A 19,953-nucleotide genomic window follows, 5' to 3' on the forward strand; every position below is an offset into this window, starting at 1 on the left:
CCTTAAAAAAAAAAAAAAAAAAAAAAAAAAAAAAAAAAAAAAGCCACGTTTCTTATCCTACTACTCTTCTACTCTTCACTTACATTCTTTCTCTTCTATAAACTTTTTTACCTGAAAAAATAATCCTCTGGTTCTCATGCCCTCATTTAAGGTGGAAAATAATAATCTTTTCTGTTCTTGAGTTGGGATAGAGTTTCTAGGACAATCATTTCTATGTGTAAAACACTTCACTTAAGGACATTCATTTGGACATTGATTTCTGATATTTGTGCCTCCAAATCTTTTACTGTGGTGAAATTTTTTGTTTGTTTGTTTGTTTGTTTGTTTTTCCAATGTCTTCTGCTCTCTCCTGGTCCTTCAACAATTTTCAGGTTGTTTCTAGTGAGATATTTCAGTTGGAAAGCCACCACAATAAAGTAAGTCTGGGGAAACTGGGGACAGACAGTTCCACTTTTTTTTTCCATGCTTCCTAATGAGTATTATTTAATAAATAAGTACTGGCAATCTTTGACTGCCATTAAAATTACTCTGGTGCTCCTTGTCTGTGTTAGCAGTTATCAAAACCTACTTGTAGCGTTCCCCCCCGCCCCCCTTTCGCACGTGGAAGAAAAGAAGGAAAACAGCCTTGGAAGTTCTCAACTGTCAACCCCCTGCGAGGACGTTTGCCTCCTGCCCTAGGAGAAACGTTCTCTCTGGAGGCTTGGGCCGCCGGAGTCCGTTGTGGCCACTGAGTCCTTCGACGCCCTCGCCAGGCTGGCCTTTGGGTTGGCCCAGATAGGACGGGGTGCTGAGAGCACTCGGGCCGCGTCGCCAGGAGGCGCCCAAAGTGAGCCATGTCCGAAGACGTCGCCGGGCGCTCTGGGGACCAGTATGAAGTCCCAGGAGGAGTAGAGCCGCGGGAGGCCGCAGGGGCCCGGCCTGCTAAGGACTGGAGGGCCAGGGAATCCCCGAAGTCCTCGAAGTCCTTGAAGTTCGAGAAAAAATACCGGTATCTGAGACTACTTCCAGAGGCCTTGTTAAGGTTCGGCGGTTTCCGAAAAAGGAACAAAGACAAGTCCTCAGTTTCCAAGAAGCCGGGAGAATTGGATAACAGTTTGGAGCAGCCCTGTGGTTTGGGCTGTCTAGTCAGCCCCTGCTGTGAGTGTTGCAATAACATTCACTGCTTCATGGTTTTCTACTGCATCCTGGTCTTATGTCAAGGTGAGCCTGAAGGAAGCGGGGTGTTGTGGCGAGGGCAGCAGGGGGCAGCACCGGAGGAGATGGGAGAGGCAGGATGGCAGAGGACGCCCTGGGGTGGCCCAGCCTGAGGCTGCTGTCTGACTTCTCAAGGCGTTGTCGGATCAAAGTTTAGCCACCAATGGGTTTACCTCGCCCGCTGCCTAGACAGAGCAGATTTATCAAGAAAGGGAAATTGCCATGGAGAAAGAGTAAGACACGCAGAACCGGCTGTGTGGGAGACCAGAGTTTTATTATTGCTCACATCAGTCTCTCCAGCATTCTGGGATGGGATCAGAGTTTTTAAAGATAATTTGTCAGGCAGTTGCTCGGGAACTGGGGAATGCTGATTGGTCAGGTTGGTCAGGATCCTGTCTAAGGTTCCTGGGGATGTCCTAGTGGGGTCGAAGTCAGGTTTTCTTGCCATCTTCTGTTCCTGGGTGGAATGGCAGAAGTAGCTGACCCAGATTGCCAGTCTGTGTGGTGTCAGTTCATCCATCCAGTGCAGGGTCTGCAAAATATCTCAAGCACCAATCTCAGGTCTTACAATACTGATGTTTTCCCTGGGAGCAATTTGGGGAGGTTCCGACTCTCGGCGCCAGGGGCTGCATGACCCCTAACCTTAATTTCTAATCTTATAGCTGATTTGTTAGTCCTGCAAAGGCAGATTAGTCCCCAGGCAAGAAGGGGATCTTTTCAGAAAAGGGTTATTATCAATTTTGTTTCAGAGACAAACCATGAAATGAATTCCTTCCCAAAGTTAGTTCGACCTAAGCTCAGGAATGAACAAGGAGTTTAAATCCCAGGAATGAACAAGGAGTTTAAAGGTTAGAAGCAAGAAGGAGTGGATTAGGTCTGATCTCTTTCACTGTCATAATTTCTTCCGTTACAATTTTTGCAAAGGTGGTTTCAAAAACAGGTTAACCGGCTGGAAGGAGCTTCGGTGCCTCACCTCCTCCAGTACCTGATTTGGCACAGTCCATCCTACACATTGTGGGTGATGAGGGCCAGGCTTCCAGATAGCCGGCTGCAGAGAGGTGTTGTTGAGTCATTTATCGTTGTTTGTCACCAACTCTGAGAAGTTCCGGGCTGAATCACCTGGAGTTTAAAATAAAGTTGAAAACGGTGTCTATGATCATTGAATGGTTTCTGCTCCTGCTCATAAATTTGAGACATTCTGACTCAGCCACTGTCTATTGGATCTTGTTTCCTCATCTACGAATTTATACCAGAGAACCTAAACTTGAGGCTGTTATTTTTGCTCATATATTTTGAAGAAGGTGAATTTGAACACCTTTAGACCTGGCATGCTTCTCTACTTGGCCACAGCTCCCACCTCCCCTATTACATCAAGATTCTTTACTAGCCTCTTTTCAATGATGGCATTGGAATTTGACAAACCTGTTCTCTTTTTTGCTCTAAGATGCTGGGTCTAAGTAAGTACAATCAGAAGGCTGTACGTGGTAAGACCCATATTAGAAAAACAAACACATAGTCATCGAGTTTGTCTTGAGATTATCAAAGAAGTTTCTTAGAAGAACAAGCATTTGAACTATGCCTTTATAGTTAGGTACAGTTTTGAAAGCCAGAATGAAGTTAAAGAGTATTTGTTGAATAGGGAAACGAGTTAATGAATCAGTGTTTTGTTTTAGAAAGGCTTGTTTCACAACGGTGAATGACAAGTTTGGCCAGATAATGGTTTCATCTAGGCACCATAAGGGGGTAATTATATTTATATTATCCATCATGTCTCCTTAGTGACTGAGGTATAGAAGACACTCAATAAATACGTATTCAGTGCATAAATGAATTTTAAAAGGAAGGAAAAGACAGATTATGCCTAGATTATGAAGGCCTTTAAATACCAGACAGAATTCTGAAAGGATATAAAAAGTATTTACTTCCCACTCTGTTGGATCATGAGTAAGGTGCTTTGCAAGTATTATCTAATTTAGTGTAATCCCCTTATTAGATGGGTAATGAGGAGCCATTGAAGGTTTCTGAACAAGTGATTGACAGTATATGGTTTTAGCTCTGTAACTTAACTGACTTCATATAGGTAGTTAGCTCAGTTTGGTATAATATTGAGTCTTCCATTCATAAAAATGGTATATCTCTTCATTTTTCTATTTGTCAAATGATCTATTTTTAGTTACATTGTAAACAATTTTAAAATCATTTCAAACATAAAAAAGGGATGCAAAGGCAGTACAAACAATACCTGCTTCCCTGTGAGTGAACCAGATTCTTCATCTGTTAACATTTTACCACATTTGTTCCTTTACCTTCTCTTTCCCTATACATGCCCACTTTTTCAGACATGGTGCCCCATTACTGCTAACTACTCCAGTGTGCAACTTCCCAGAGTGAGACACTCTCTTACGTAACCATCATACACTCCTCACAGGCAGGAATATCAGTACAATACTACCATCCAATTATGAACTGGTGGTCCCATCCAGATGTTGCCAGCTGTCTCAATATTGTCTTCTTTTCATTTTGGGGCCAAAATTCTATACAGGGACATATGTTGCATTAAGTTGTCATATTTTAGAAGTCTTCTTTAATCTGTAACACTTCCTCATATTTTCTTCTTGTGTCTTATGTCCTTAGAAGTCTTACAGAGTATGGCTTTTTTTGTAGTGCAGGATGAACTTCAATCTGGGTCTATTTGATGTTTCCTTATGACCAGACTCAGACCTTTCTTCCCTCCCTTCCTCTCTTCTTCTCCCTCTCCCTCCGTCCTTCCTTCTCTTTTATTTAGATATACTTTACATATAATAAAATTCACACTTTTCGAAGTATGTCATTCAATGAGTTTTAGTAAATATGTATGGACATGCAACCACCAATGCAATCAATTTTATTATTTATTTATTTAATTAATTTTGAGACTGAGTCTACTGAGTCTTGCTCTTATTGCCCAGGCTGTAGTGCAATGATGTGATCTTGGCTCACTGCAACCTCTGCCTCCCTGTAGTTGGGATTACAGGTGCCTGCCACAATACCCAGCTAATTTTTTTGTATTTTCAGTAGAGACGGGATTTCACTATGTTGGCCACGCTGGTCTCAAACTCCTGACTTCAGATGATCCACCCACCTTTGCCTCCCAAAGTGCTGGGATAACAGGCATAAGCCACTGTGCCTGGCCAATGCAATCAATTTTAGAACTTTTCCATCACACTAAAAGTTTTTTCATGCTCCTTTGCAGTCACTTCCTGCTCCTACCTCCTGCCTTAGGTGACCTTAACCTGCTTTCTGTCATTAGAGTTTTGCATTTCCTAAAATTTAATATACATGGAATCATACAATTTCTAGTTTTTTTTTTTTATTTCTGGCTTTTTTTAAATAGCTTGATGGTTTTGAGATTCATTCATGTTGTGCGTATTAACCCTTTGTTCTTTTTTATTGTGAATAGTATCATCGAATGGAATTTTATCCACTATATCCACTCAGTAGTTGATGGACAGTTGGGTTGTTTCTATATTTTTTTGACTACTATAAATAATGCTGTTAAGAGGAATTGCAATTGCATATTTGTGTGGACATATGTTTTTGTTTCTGTTGGATAGATAACTAGGAATAGAGTTGCTGGGCTATATAAGTATTTAAGTGTACCTTCTAGAAACTGCCAAATTACAAAGTGGCTGTACCATTTGCAATCCTACCAGTCAGCAATATATGAGTTCCAGTTCCACATTCTTATTAATAGTTAGTATTGTCAGTTCTTAAAATTTTAGCTATTCCAGTGATTGTCTAATGGGATCTCACTGTGATTTTTTTTTTTTTTTTTTTTTTGAGACGGAGTCTCACTCTGTGGCCCAGGCTGGAGTGCAGTGGCCGAATCTCAGCTCACTGCAAGCTCCGCCTCCCGGGTTCACGCCATTCTCCTGCCTCAGCCTCCCGAGTAGCTGGGACTACAGGCGCCCGCCACCTCGACCAGCTAATTTTTTGTATTTTTTAGTAAAGACGGGGTTTCACCGTGTTAGCCAGCATGGTCTCGATCTCCTGACCTCGTGATCCGCCCATCTCGGCCTCCCAAAGTGCTGGGACTCACTGTGATTTTAATTTCATTTCCCCAATGACCAATTGTCTTGAACATCTGTTTACATGCTTTTTATCCATTTGTGTGTCTTTGCTTGGGAAGTGCCCTTTAATAAATTGGGTTGTTTCTCTTATTACTGAGTGAAGTGTTCTTTATACAATCTGGATGCAAGTCTTTTGTTGAATAAATATTTACAAATATTTTCTCCCAATCCGTGGTTTGCTTTTGAATATTTTTCTGTGTCTTTTTGATGAAAAAAGGATTCAACTTTCAACTTTGATGAAGTATAGCTTATTAATCTTTTAAATGATTCATTCTTTTTGGCTTTTATCATGGAAACTATTGCCTAACTCAATGTCATGAAGGTTTTCTACTTTGCTTTTTTCTAGAAGTTTTACAGTTTAACTCTCATGTTTAGGTCTCTGATCCATTTTGAATGAATTGTTTTAGTGTATGAAAGGATCAAGTTTAAATTTTTTTCATATAGAAAAAAATGCTTTATTCCAGTATAGTTTACTGAAAACAGTGACCTTTAATCCATTAAATTATCTTGGTAGTTTTGTGGAAGCTCTGATCTCTTTCTGAGTCTATTTAGAGCCCTTCTATTCAGTTCTATTTTCCTAATACATCTATACTTATGCAAATATTATATTGCATTGGTTACTGTAGCTTTATTATATGCATTAAAATCAGGTATCCTTTTGACTTCATTCTTTTTAAAAGTTGTTTTGGCTATTCTAGATCTTTGTTTTTCCATATAAATTTTAGAATAAATTTGTCAGTTTCTATAAAAAAGTTACTGAGATTTTGTTGAGTCTATAAATTTGGAGAAAATTGACTTCTTAACGATAGTAAGAGTCCTGGTGACTGAACTTGCTGGATATATCATCTTCATTTACATCTTCTATCCTGCATCTTTGTTCAATTAACCTATTAAGTTACAGAAGCCATTTTTTTGCAGACTCCTTAGGATTTTTTAATATACATGAATTCTGTGAATAAGGACAGTTTTACTTCTTCCCAATCTGTTTGTTATTTTTTGTTGTTGTTGTTACGATTTGTTATTTAATTCCACGGGCTAGACTCCCTGGTACAATGGTCAATAGAAATTAGGAAAAGCAATGTTCATTGATATTTTTCTGATTTTTAGATAGAAAAAATTCAGCCTTTCACAGTTAAATGTGTTAACTGTAGATTTTATTTTTTAAGATGCCTTTTGTCAATTTAAGGATATCTCTTCTTTTATTAGTTTGCTGAGAATTTTTTGTCATTAATTGGTGTTGAATTTTATCACATGCTTGTTCCTGCCTCTATTGAGATATTCATAGGAAAAATTTGTTCTATTAATATGATATACTGCATTTTTTGATATTTGACAACCCTTGCATTCCTAGGATAAGCCCTTTTTATTGGATTATTGTCTTTTTCTGCATATTGCTAGATTTAATTTGCCAAAATTTTGTTAAAATTTTTTGTTTCTGTGAGAGTATTGTTCTGCAGTTTTCTTAGAGTATTTTTGTCTGTCTTCAGTAGCAGGTACTAGTAGCTTCACTAAATAAATTGGGATGTTTTTCCCCTTCTTATCTTTCCTCCTCATTTTTTCTGAAAGAATTTGTGCAGCATTATGTACCCTTTGTGTAGTATTTTTTTTAAATACACTTTAAGTTCTAGGGTACATGTGCACAATGTGCAGGTTTGTTACATAGGTATACATGTATCACGTTCGTTTGCTGCACCCATCAACTCATCATTAACATTAAATATTTCTCTTAATGCTATCCCTCCCCCAGTCCCCCACCTCCCCATAGGCCCAGGTGTGTGATGTTCCCCACCCTGTGTCCAAGTGTTCTCATTGCTCAGTTCCCACCTATGAGTGTTTGGTTTTCTGTCCTTGTGATAGTTTGCTGAGAATGATGGTTTCCAGCTTCGTCCATGTCCCTGCAAAGGACATGAACTCATCCTTTTTTATGGCTGCATAGTATTCCATGGTGTATATGTACCACATTTTCTTTTTTTTTTTTTTTTTTTTTTTTTTTTTTTTTGAGACGGAGTCTCGCTCTGTCGCCCGGGCTGGGGTACAGTGGCCGGATCTCAGCTCACTGCAAGCTCCGCCTCCCGGGTTCACGCCATTCTCCTGCCTCAGCCTCCCGAGTAGCTGGGACTACAGGCGCCCGCCACCTCACCCGGCTAGTTTTTTTTTTTTTTTTTTTGTATTTTTTAGTAGAGACGGGGTTTCACCGAGTTCGCCAGGATGGTCTCGATCTCCTGACCTCGTGATCCGCCCGTCTCGGCCTCCCAAAGTGCTGGGATTACAGGCTTGAGCCACCGCGCCCGGCTGTACCACATTTTCTTAATCCAGTCTAGCATTGATGGACATTTGGGTTGGTTCCAAGTCTTTGCTATTGTGAATAGTGCCACAATAAACATACGTGTGCATGTGTCTTTATAGAAGCATGATTTATAATGCTTTGGGTATATACCCAGTAATGGGATGGCTGGGTCAAATGGTGTTTCTAGTTCTAGATCCTTGAGGAATCTTTCACAATGGTTGAACTAATTTACACTCCCACCAAAAATGGAATGCATTCCTATTTGTGCACATCCTCTCCAGCATCTGTTGTTTACCGACTTTTTAATGATTGCCATTCTAACTGGTGTGAGATGGTATTTCATTGTGGTTTTGATTTGCATTTCTCTGATGACCAGTGATAATGAGCATTTTTTCATGTGTCTGTTGGCTGAATAAATGTGTTCTTTTGAAAAGTGTCTGTTCATATATCCTTTGCCCACTTTTTGATGGGGTTGTTTGTGTTTTTTCTTATAAATTTGTTTAAGTTCCTTTTAAATTCTGAATATTAGCCCTTTGTCAGATGGGTAGATTGCAAAAATTTTCTCCCATTCTGTAGGTTGCCTGTTCACTCTGATGGTAGTTTCTTTTGCTGTGCAGAAGCTTTTTAGTTTAATTAGATCTCATTTGTCAATTTTGGCTTCTGTTGCCATTGCTTTTGGTGTTTTAGTCATGAAGTCCTTGCCCATGCCTATGTCCTGAATGGTATTACCTAAGTTTTCTTCTAGGGTTTTTGTGGTTTTAGTTCTAACATTTAAGTCTTTGATCCATCTTGAATTAATTTTTGTATAAGGTGTAAGCAAGGGATCCAGTTTCAGCTTCCTACATATAGCTAGCCAGTTTTCCCAGCACCATTTATTAAATAGGGAATCCTTTCTTGTTTTTGTCAGGTTTGTCAAAGATCAGATGGTTGTAGATGTGTGGTGTTATTTCTGAGTGCTCTGTTCTGTTCCATTGGTCTTACATCTCAGGGATGGAGCTGACTTGACTATGGTGGATAAGGTTTTTGATGTGCTGCTGCTAAATTTTTTATTTAATAAAAAATAAATAAATTTTATTTATTTATATATGAACATCGCATCGATGTTCATCAGGGATAATGGTCTAAAATTATCTCTTTTTTTGTGCCTCTGCCAGGCTTTGGTATCAGGATGATGCTGGCCTTATAAAATGAGTTGGGAAGGATTCCCTCTTTTTCTATTGATTGGAATAGTTTCAGAAGGACTGGTACCAGCTCATCTTTGTACCTCTAGTAGAATTCAGCTGTGACTCTGTCTGGTCTTGGACTTGTTTGTGTTGGTAGGCTATTAATTATTGCCTCAATTTAAGAGCCTGTTATTTGTCTAGTCAGATATTCAAATTCTTCCTAGTTTAGTCTTGGGAGAGTGTAAGTGTCCAGGAATTTATCCATTTCTTCTAGATTTTCTAGTTTATTTGTGCAGAGGTGTTTATAGTATTCTCTGATGGTAGTTTGTATTTCTGTGGGGTCGGTGGTGATATCCCCTTTATCATTTTTTATTGGATCTATTTGATTCTTCTCTCTTTTCTTCTTTATTAGTCTTGCTAGCAGTTTATCAATTTTGTTGATCTTTTCAAAAAACCAACTCCTGGATTCATTGATTTTTTGGAGGGTTTTTTGTGTCTCTATCTCCTTCAGTTCTGCTCTGATCTTAGTTATTTCTTGCCTTCTGCTAGCTTTTGAATGTGTTTGCTCTTGCTTCTCTAGTTCTTTTAATTGTGATGTTAGAGTGTCAATTTTAGATCTTTTCAGCTTTCTCTTGTGGGCATTTAGTGCTATAAATTTCCCTCTACACACTGCTTTAAATGTGTCCCAGAGATTCTGGTATGTTGTATCTTTGTTGTCATTGGTTTCAAAGAACATCTTTATTTCTGTCTTCATTTCGTTATGTACCCAGTAGTCATTCAGGAGCAGGTTGTTCAGTTTCCATGTAGTTGAGCGGTTTTGATTGAGTTTCTTAGTTCTGAGTTCTAGTTTGATTGCACTGTGGTCTGAGAGACAGTTGGTTATAATTTCCATTCCTGTACACTTGCTGAGGAGTGCTTTACTTCCAATTATGTGGTCAATTTTGGAATAAGTGTGATGTGGTGCTGAGAAGAATGTATATTCTGTTGATTTGGGGTGGAGAGTTCTGTAGATGTCTATTAGGTCTGCTTGGTGCAGAGCTGAATTCAAGTCCTGGATCTCTTTCTTAACCTTCTGTCTCGTTGATCTATCTAATATTGACAGTGGGGTGTTAAAGTCTTTCATTATTTTTGTGTGGGAGTCTAAGTTTCCTTGTAGGTATCTAAGGACTTCCTTTATGAATCTGGCTGTTCCTGTTTGGGCGCATATATGTTTAGGATAGTTAGTTCTTGTTGCATTGATCCCTTTACCAATATGTAATGCCCTTGTTTGTCTTTTTTAATCTTTGTTGGTTTAAAGTCTGTTTATTCAGAGACTAGGTTTGTAACCACTGCTTTTTTTTTTCTTTCCATTTGCTTGGTAAATATTCCTCTATGCCATTATTTTGAGCCTATGTGTGTCTCTGCATGTGAGATGGGTCTCCTGAATACAGCATACTGATGGGTCTTGACCCTTTATCCAATTTGCCACTCTGTGTCTTTTAATTAGGACATTTAGCCCATTTACATTTAAGGTTAATATTGTTCTGTGTGAATTTGATCCTGTCATTATGATGTTAGCTGGTTATTTTGCCCATTAATTGATGCAGTTTCTTCAGAGCATCAATGATCTTTACAACTTGGCATGTTTTTTCAGTGGCTGGTACGGGTTTTCCTTTTCATGTTTAGTGCTTCCTTCAGGAGCTTTTTTAAAGCAGGCCTGGTAGTGACACAAAATCTCTCAGCATTTACTTGTCTGTAAAGGATTTTATTTCTCCTTCACTCAGTTTAGCTAAGCTTAGTTTGGCTGGATATGAAATTCTGGGTTAAAAATTCTTTTCTTAAAGAATGCTAAATATTGGCCCCCACTCTCTTTTGATTTGTAGGGTTTCTGCCGAGAGATCTGCTGTTAGTCAGATGGGCTTCCCTTTGTGGGTAACCCGACCTTTCTCTCTGGCTGCCCTTAACATTATTTCCCTCATTTCAACCTTGGTGAATCTGACAATTATGTGTCTTGGGGTTGCTCTTCTCATGGAATATCTTTATGGTGTTCTCTATATTTCCTGATTTGAATGTTGGCCTGTCTCAATAAAATACTGGCAAACTGAATCCAGCAGCACATCAAAAATCTTATCCACCACGATCAAGTTGGCTTCATCCCTGGGATGTAAGGCTGGTTCAACATATGCAAATCAATAAGTGTAATCCATCATATAAACAGAACCAAAGACAAAAACCACATGATTATCTCAATAGATGCAGAAAAGGCCTTTGACAAAATTCAACAGTCCTTCATGCTAAAAACTCTCAATAACTAGGTGTTGATGGAACATATCTCAAAATAATAAGAGCAATTTATGAAAAACCCACAGCCAATATCATACTGAATATGCAAAAACTGGAAGCATTCCCTTTGAAAACTGGCACAAGACAAGGATGCCTTCTCTCACCACTCTGATTCAATATAGTATTGGAAGTTCAGGCCAGGGCAATCAGGCAAGAGAAAGAATTAAAGGGTATTCAATTAGGAAAAGAGGAAGTCTAAGTGTCCCTGATTGCAGATGACATGATTGTATATTTAGGAAACTCCATCATCTCAGCCCCAAATCTCCTTAAGCTGATAAGCAACTGCAGCAAAGTCTCAGGATACAAAATCAATGTGCAAAAATCACAAGCATTCGTATACACCAAGAACAGACAAACAGAGAGTCAAATTATGAGTGAACTCCCATTCACAATTGCTTCAAAGAGAATAAAATACCTAGGAATCCAACTTACAAAGGAAGTGAAGGACCTCTTCAAGGAGAACTACAAACCACTGCTAAATGAAATAAAAGAGGACTCAAACAAATGGAAGAACATTCCATGCTCATGGACAGTAGGAATCAATACTGTGAAAATGGCCATACTGCCCACGGTAATTTATAGATTCAATGCCATCCCCTTCAAGCTACCAATGACTTTCTTCATGGAATTGGAAAAAACTACTTTAAAGTTCATATGGAACCAAAAAAAGCCTGCATTGCCAAGACAATCCTAAGCCAAAAGAACAAAGCTGGAGGCATCCCGCTGGAGGCATACCTGACTTCAAGCTATACTACAAGGCTACAGTAACCAAAACAGCATTATACTGATACCAAAACAGAGATATAGACCAACGGAACAGAATGGAGCCCTCAGAAATAATACCACACATCTATGATCTTTGACAAACTTGACAAAAACAAGAAATGGGGAAAGGATTCCCTGTTTAATAAATGGTGCTGGGAAAACTGGCTAGCCATATGTAGAAAACTGAAACTGGATCCCTTGCTTACACCTTATACAAAAATTAATTGAAGATGGATCAAAGACTTAAATGTTAGAACTAAAACCATAAAAACCCTAGAAGAAAACTAGGTAATACCATTCAGGACATAGGCATGGACAAGGACTTCATGACTTAAACACCAAAAGCAATGGCAACAAAAGCCAATATTGACAATTGGGATCTAATTAAACTAAAAAGCTTCTGCACAGCAAAAGAAACTACCATCAGAGTGAACAGGCAACCTACAGAATGGGAGAAAATTTTTGCAATCTACCCATCTGACAAAGGTCTAATATCCAGAACTTACAAGAAACTTAAACAAATTTACAAGAAAAACATCAAACAACCCCATTAAAAAGTGGAGGAAGGATATGAATAGACGCTTCTCAAAAGAAGACATTTATTCAGCCAACAGACACATGAAAAAATGCTCATCATCACTCGCCATCAGAGAAATGCAAATCAAAACCACAATGAGATACCATCTCACACCAGTCAGAATGGCGATCATTAAAAAGTCGGTAAAGAACAGGTGGTAAAGAGGATGTGGAGAAATTGGAATGCTTTTACACTGTTAGTGGGACTGTAAACTACTTCAACCATTGTGGAAGACAGTGTGGTGATTCCTCAAGGATCTAGAACTGGAAACATCATTAGACCCAGCCATCCCATTACTGGGCATATACCCAAAGGATTATAAAGCATGCTGCTATAAAGACACATGCACATGTATGTTTATTGTGGCACTATTTACAATAGCCAAGACTTGTAACCAACCCAAATGTCCATCAATGCTAGACTGGATTAAGAAAATGTGGCACATATACACCATGGAATAGTATGCAGCCATATAAAAGGATGAGTTCATGTCCTTTATAGGGATATGGATGAAGCTGGAAACCATCATTCTGAGCCAACTATTGCAAGGACAGAAAACCAAACACCGCATGTTCTCACTCATAGGTGAGAACTGAACAATGAGAACACTTGGACGCAGGGTGGGGAACACCACACACTGGGGCGTGTCATGGAATTGGGGGAGTGGGGAGGGATAGTATTAGGAGATATACTTAATGTAAATGACGAGTTAGTGGGTGCAGCACAACAACATGGCACATGTATACATGTGTAACAAACCTGCACATTGTGCACATGTACCCTAGGACTTCAAGTAAAATAATAAAAATAAATAAATAAATACGTAAATAAAACAAACAAGAAAAAACGAAGTACCTCCTCCCAAAACACTTTTTAATTACAAGTGCATATGGGGAGAGTACAGTGGAGAAGCTTGGATGATACCATCTTAATTAAATGATCAAAGTTAACATTACCAGTATTGGGCCAAATAAATAATGGGTACCACCTGATAGGATATAATGCAAACACACATTAATTTTGTGATATTCTTGCCAAAGATGTACAATCTGAATCTAAATATGAGGAAACTTCAGAAAACCCCCAAATTGAGGGACTTTGTATAAAATAACTGGTATATAATCTTTAGGAGTATCAGTCATGACAGTTAAGGAAAGATTGAGATAATCTTCCAACCTGAAGGAGACTAGAGGGCTAGACAACTAAAATGTAGTGCTTTATTCTGAACCAGTTCCTTTTGCTATAAGGGATGTTGCTGGGATATGTGATAAAATATGAATAGAATCTAAGCATTAGATGTTAGTAATGTATGAATGCTAATTCCCTGTTTTCTATAGCTGTATTGTGGTTATGTAGAATAATGCCTCTAATTTTAGGAAATACACAATAAAGAATTTGGGAGGAAAAAATTACTAATTCAATTACATGTATAGATATGCAGAAATTCAGATTTTAAAAGTTCCTCCTTGAGTCATTTTAGTAATTATATCTTTCAAGAATTTATTTATTTCATCTAAGCTGTTAAATTTTTGGTATATAGTTGTTCATAATGGTGTTTATTATTATTTTAATGTCTGTAGGAGCTGTTGTGATGTCCACTCTATCATTCATTCTTGGTCTTCTCTTCTTTATTCTTGATCAATTTGGCTTAACCAATGATACGCTGTGACTGTGTCCACACCCAAATCTCATCTTGAATGGTGGCTCCCATCATTCCCATGTGTTGTAGGAGGGACCCAGTGGGAGGTAATTGAATCATGGGGGTGGATCTTTCCTGTGCTGGTCTCATGACAGTGAATATGTCTCACAAGATCTGATGGTTTTATAATGGGGAGTTCCCCTGCTCACTCTGTCTTGCCTGATGCCATGTAAGATGTGATTTTGCTCCTCATTCACCTTTCACCATGATTGTGAGACCTCCCCGGCCATGTGGAACTGTGAGTCAATTAAACCTGTTGCCTTTATAAATTACCCAGTATCGGGTACGTCTCTATTAGCAGTGTGAGAACAGACTAATACAGTACATCCATGTCCCTGCAAAAGACATAAATTCATCCTATTTTATGACTGTATAGTATTCCATGGTGTGTATGTGCCACATTTTTATGATTTTCTAAAGGACCAGTGTGCACAACAGTGTTAACATAGCAGACCTGAGAGAGGTCTATGTGCATGGTTGGCTCTTGACTGCCATCTTGGCTGTTGGATTTTTGCAGTGTCCCCACAGTTCCCTAACTGTTTAGAAAACACTTCACATAGGTTGTCACAGTTTAAAATTAAAAGAATTAAATGTGTACTGTTTGACTCCAGTGGCAGAGATTCTTGACTTGCACCTGGTTTCTTTCTGACCTTGCCCCGTGTGCCTTTTCCCTTTACTGCTATTGTTTTGTAAGTCATAGCTATGAATGAAACTATATCCAGAGACTTTTGAATCCTTCTAGTGAACTATTGAACCAGTGATGGTCTTTGAGACCTCCTACAGAAAAAGAGTTGTTTTGTTTTTGTCATTGTGGGGTTAAAGTTGGCCTCTTTACATGCAACTTTTCTTTTATAAAATAAAAGCCAATATAATTTACATACCATAAAATTTTCCTTTTGAAATGAACAATTTAGTGTACTTTTAATATATCCACCAAGTTGTGCAACTGCTATTACTGATTCCAAAACATTTTCCTCATGCAAATTAGAAAATCCACTCTAATTGACTCTACATGTATGAATTTAATTACGGACTCTCAGTTACACTCCACTGATTTATACATCTATCCTTATTCCAGTACCACACATAGCTTTGTAGTAGATTTTAAATTTAGAAAGGAAGTATGAGTCTTTCATCTTTGTTTTTTTTTTCAAGATTGTTTGGGCTATTGTGGGTTCCTTGTATTTTCATCTGAATTTTAGAATAAGCTTGTCAATTTCTGCACAATGCCAGCTGGGATTTTGTAGAGATTTTGAGGTATCTGTAGGTTAATTAGGAGATTATTGCCACTTAAGCAATGTTAAATCTCCCAATCCATGACATGCAATGTTTTACCATTTATTTCGGCCTTTGGTTTCTTTCACTGATGTTTTGCCATTTCCATCATATTCGTATATCAGTCTTGTATGCTGAATCTTGCTGAATTGTTTTATTAGATCTAGTGTGTTGTTTTGTATGTGTGTGGATTCTTTACACTTTTATGTGTACCAGGTCATGTCATTTGTGAATAGTTTTACTTCTTCATTTCCAATATGGATAACTTTTATTTCCTTTACTTGCCTGACTTCCCTGGCAAGCACTTCCAATACGATGTTGAATAGAAGTAGTACAAGTGGACAACCTTGTCTAGTTCCTTATCTTGGGAAAGCTTTCAGTCTCTCAACATTAAGTATACTGAGGGTTTTTCATGTATAAAGTTATCAGTGTGAGGAAGTTGCTTTCTATTCCTAGTTCTTGGAGTGTTTTTATTATGAAAGTGTGCTGGATTTTGTCAAATGCTTGGCATTTTGATGATACTGTGGTTTTTATCCTTTATTAATATAGTGATTTACACTAATTTCATATATTGGACTAACTTTGCATTAATGGGATAAATCCCACTTTATCAGGTTTACCATCATTTTTCTAATATGCTGGATTCAGTTTGCTAGTGTTGTGTCAAAAATCTTTACATCTATAGTCAAAGTGATACTGTTTTATAGTTTATGTTTTTTTGGTCAGGATTTGTTGTCAAGGTAATACTGGTCTAATAGTATAAATAGGGAACTGGGGGTGGGGTAGTTAAACAAAAAAAGAAAGAAAAAGAATAAGTAGGGAAATATTCTGTCCTTTTATTTTCTGAGAAAATTTGGGAAATAACATTTGGTAAAATGTACCAGTGAAGCCATCTGGCCCTGAATTTTCTTATGGGAAGTTTTATGATCAAGCTGTATATTTGTTGTAGATCTATTCAATTTTTCTTTTTTTTTTTTTCCTGAGCCAGTTTCTACGGCTTGTGTCTTGCTAGGTAGGGATATTTCCTTTGCATCTAGATTTCTAACTGTTGCTCTACAATTGTTTAACAGTATAATCTTTCCAATTTCCATAAAATCAGTAGTAATATTCCTTATTTCATGCCTGTGTTTGTGAAGCTAGAGTCTTCTCTCTTTTCTCTTGGCCAGTGTAGCGAAAGGTTTGTCAACTTTGTTGATCTTTACCAAGAATCAACCTTTTATTTCATTGATTTTTCTCTATTGTTTCTATTTTATATTCTATTTATTCACGTTCTAATAATTCTTCTTCTTCTTGATTTGGGTTTAGTTTTTTTTTTTTTTTTTTTTTTTTTCGTATGGTGGAAGATTATGTTACTGATTTGAACTCTTCATTCTGTTTTTCTTTAGTCAGGATCTTGCTCTGTCACCCAGGTTGGAGTGCAGTGGTGCAGTCATAGCTCACTGCAGCCTCGAAATCCTGGGCTTAAGTGATCCTCTTGCATCAGCCTCCCAAGGAGCAAGGACTACAGGTGTGTGCCACCATACTGGGCTTTTTCTTCTTTTTATATAGGCTTTCATTGCTATGCATTTTCTCTAAGTATTAACTTTGACTGCATCCCATTGTATTTTGACATATTGTTATTTTATTTTTGCTCATCTCAACATATTTTCTGATTTCACTTTTTCTTTTTCTTTTTCTTTTTTTTTTTAAAGACAGAGTTTCGCTCCCATTGCCTGGAATGGAGTACAATAGCATGACCTCAACTCACTACACCCTCTACCTCCCACGCTCAAGTGATTCTCCTATCTCAGCTTCCTGAGTAGCTGGGACTACAAACACACACCACTGCACTCAGCTAGTTTTTGTATCTTTTGTAGATGGGGTTTCACCATGTTACCTGGGCTGATCTTGAACTCCTGAGCTCAAGTGATCAGCCTGTCTCAGCCTCCCAAAGTTCTGGGATTACAGGCGTGAGCCACCGCACCCAGCCCTAATTCATTTTTGATTTCTTGTTTGACCCATTGATTATGAATGTATTGTTTAATTTTTCACATATTTGTGGACTTTTCTAATTTGTGTTTGTTATTTTTGGTTTTATTTTGTTTTGGTCAGAGATAATACTTTTATGATTCCAATCTTTTTACATTTATTGAGACTGGCCAGGTGTGGTGGCTCACACCTGTAATCCTAGCACTTTGGGAGATTGAGACAATAAAAAAAGGCACATTTTAGAATTAAGGACCTTGCCTTTTAAAAGGATTATTCTAGATCCCCACCTTCTTCCAAAAAGAAAACCTAAAACAAAGCATTAACAGGACCAAGGAAAGTTATAAGTAAATTAACTGTCTTCAGAACAACATTCAGCACTTTTTAAAGGAAGAAAACATAAGGCAAACTCCTTTCAACATACTGTACACATGTCTGGCATACAATATCCAGCATGCAAGAATAAATACAATTGTGACCCATAATTTAGAAATAACTTAATGTTTGTGGCAGCAAACATTAAACATTGTCTAGAGGCAAGAGGATTGCTTGAGTCCAGGAGATTGAGACCAGTCTTCTCAACACAGTGAGACCCAGTCTCTACAAAAAAATTGTAAAAATTGGCTGCTTGTGGTGTGTGCCTGTAGTCCCTGGGAGGCTGAGGTGGAAAGATTCCTTGGGCCCAATAGTTTGAAGCTGCAGTGAGCTATGATCATGCTACTGTACTCCAGCCTGGGTGATAGATAGAGTAAGACCACGTTTCAAAAAGAAAAAAATTATTAAGCCTTATTTTGTGGCCTAACATATGGTCTATCCTGCAGCAAGTGCCAAGTGTGCTTGAGAAAAATGTTTATTCTACTTTTATTCGGTAGAATTGATGTCTGTTAGGTCTTGTTGATTTGTGGCATCTAAAAAGTCTTTTTGGCTGGGCACGGTGGCTCATGCCTGTAACCCCAGCACTTTGGGAGGCCAAGGCAGGCGAATCACAAGGTCAGGAGATCAAGACCATCCTGGCTAACATGGTGAAACCATATTTCTACTAAAAATACAAAAAAATTAGCTGGGCGTAGTGGCGGGCGCCTGTAGTCCCAGCTACTTGGGAGGCTGAGGCAGAAGAATGGTGTGAACCTGGGAGGTGGAGTTTGCAGTGAGCCGAGATCACACCACTGCACTCCAGCCTGGGTGACCAAGCAAGACTCCGTCCAGAAAAATAAATAAATAAATAAATAAATAAATAAATAAATAAATAAATAAAAAGTCTTTTATTTTCTTACTAATCTTCGGTCTAGTTTTTCTATTCATTATAAAAAGTAGAATATTGAAGTCTCCAAATATTATTGTTGGCTTGTCTATTTGTTCTTAAAATTCTGTGTTTGTTTTACATCTTTTGGAGTGGTTTTACATTTATAATTGCTATATCTTCTTGATGGATTGACCCTTTTTATTGACCTTTTTCTGTAGTAATAATCACATACTTTGAGTTCATTTTTTTTTTAAAACTTCTAGCTTCCTCAGATGGCAGCTTAGATCATTGATTACATAATTTTCTGATATTCTATTTTTGACTCTTAATGTTATAATTTTCCGTATAAGCACAGTTCAGCTGCATTATAAACTTTTAAAGATGTTGTGTTTTTATTTTTATTCAGTCATTTATTTAACTTATCCATGAGCTATAATCACAATATATTGCTGCATTATTAGTGCGAACCAGTAGTTATATATTACATCAATTAAGAATAAGAAAAATAAAGGATTTCATTATTTATTTATTCTTCTTTATATAGAACTAATTTTGTAACATACAATTTTCTTTTTTTCTGAAGAAATTCTTTAAACATTTCTTGTAAGGCAGGTCTACTACTGACAAGATCCTCAATTTTTGCTTGTCTGAGAACATCTTTCTTTCTCTTTGGTTTGAAGAATAATGTCACTGGATAAAGAACACTAGATTAGTGGGGATTTTTTTCCTCTTCTTTCAACATTTTAAATATTTCTTTCAACTTTTTTCTTGCTTGCATAGTTTGTGAAGAGAAGTCTAGTGTAATTCTTATTTTTGATTCTTCACAGGTAAGGTATTATTTTTTCCTCTGACTTTTTTCAATATTTTCTTTGATTTTCCACAGTTTGAATATGATATGTCTAGGTGTAGATTTTGTGGTGTTTGTCCTTCTTGGTCTTTTATGAGCTTCCTGAATTTTTGGTTTGTTATCTGTCTGTCATTAATTTTGGAAAATCATCAGCCATTTTACTTTAAATTATTTATTCTCTTTCTTTTTCTCCTTCCCATTCTGATATTCCCTTTTTGTATGTTACAGCTGTTGTAATTGTTGCACAGTTCTTAGATACTCTGTTCTTTTTCTTTCATTTTTCTCTTTGCTTCTAGTTTGGTAAGTTTCTACTAACACATTTTCAAGCTTGTGGATTATTTTCTTGACCCTATCCAGTCTACTGAGGAGGTCATCAAAGACATTTTTTTTTTCATTTCTGCTGCAATGTTTCTGATTTCTCACATTTTATTTTGATTCTTTCTTAGAGTTTCCATCTCTCTCCTTACATTACTTACCTGCTGTTGCATATTGTCCATTCTTTCCAAT

General features: G+C 37.6%; 1 protein-coding gene across 4 annotated transcripts in view; it reads left to right on the forward strand.

The window, feature by feature from the left end:
• The first annotated feature begins 676 nt into the window (after positions 1 to 676).
• Positions 677 to 19,953, forward strand: part of SLCO6A1 (solute carrier organic anion transporter family member 6A1) — a 139,836-nt gene continuing 120,559 nt past the window's right edge. For all 4 annotated transcript variants that reach the window (XM_008014049.3, XM_037985276.2, XM_037985279.2 and 1 more), the window contains exon 1: positions 677 to 1,200. In XM_008014049.3, coding sequence (XP_008012240.3) covers positions 834 to 1,200 — 367 coding nt within the window. In that variant the 5' untranslated portion in view covers positions 677 to 833. The remainder of the gene's footprint in view (positions 1,201 to 19,953) is intronic.

The sequence above is a fragment of the Chlorocebus sabaeus genome, chromosome 23 (assembly GCF_047675955.1).
Source record: "Chlorocebus sabaeus isolate Y175 chromosome 23, mChlSab1.0.hap1, whole genome shotgun sequence".
Classification (NCBI taxonomy): domain Eukaryota; kingdom Metazoa; phylum Chordata; class Mammalia; order Primates; family Cercopithecidae; genus Chlorocebus; species Chlorocebus sabaeus.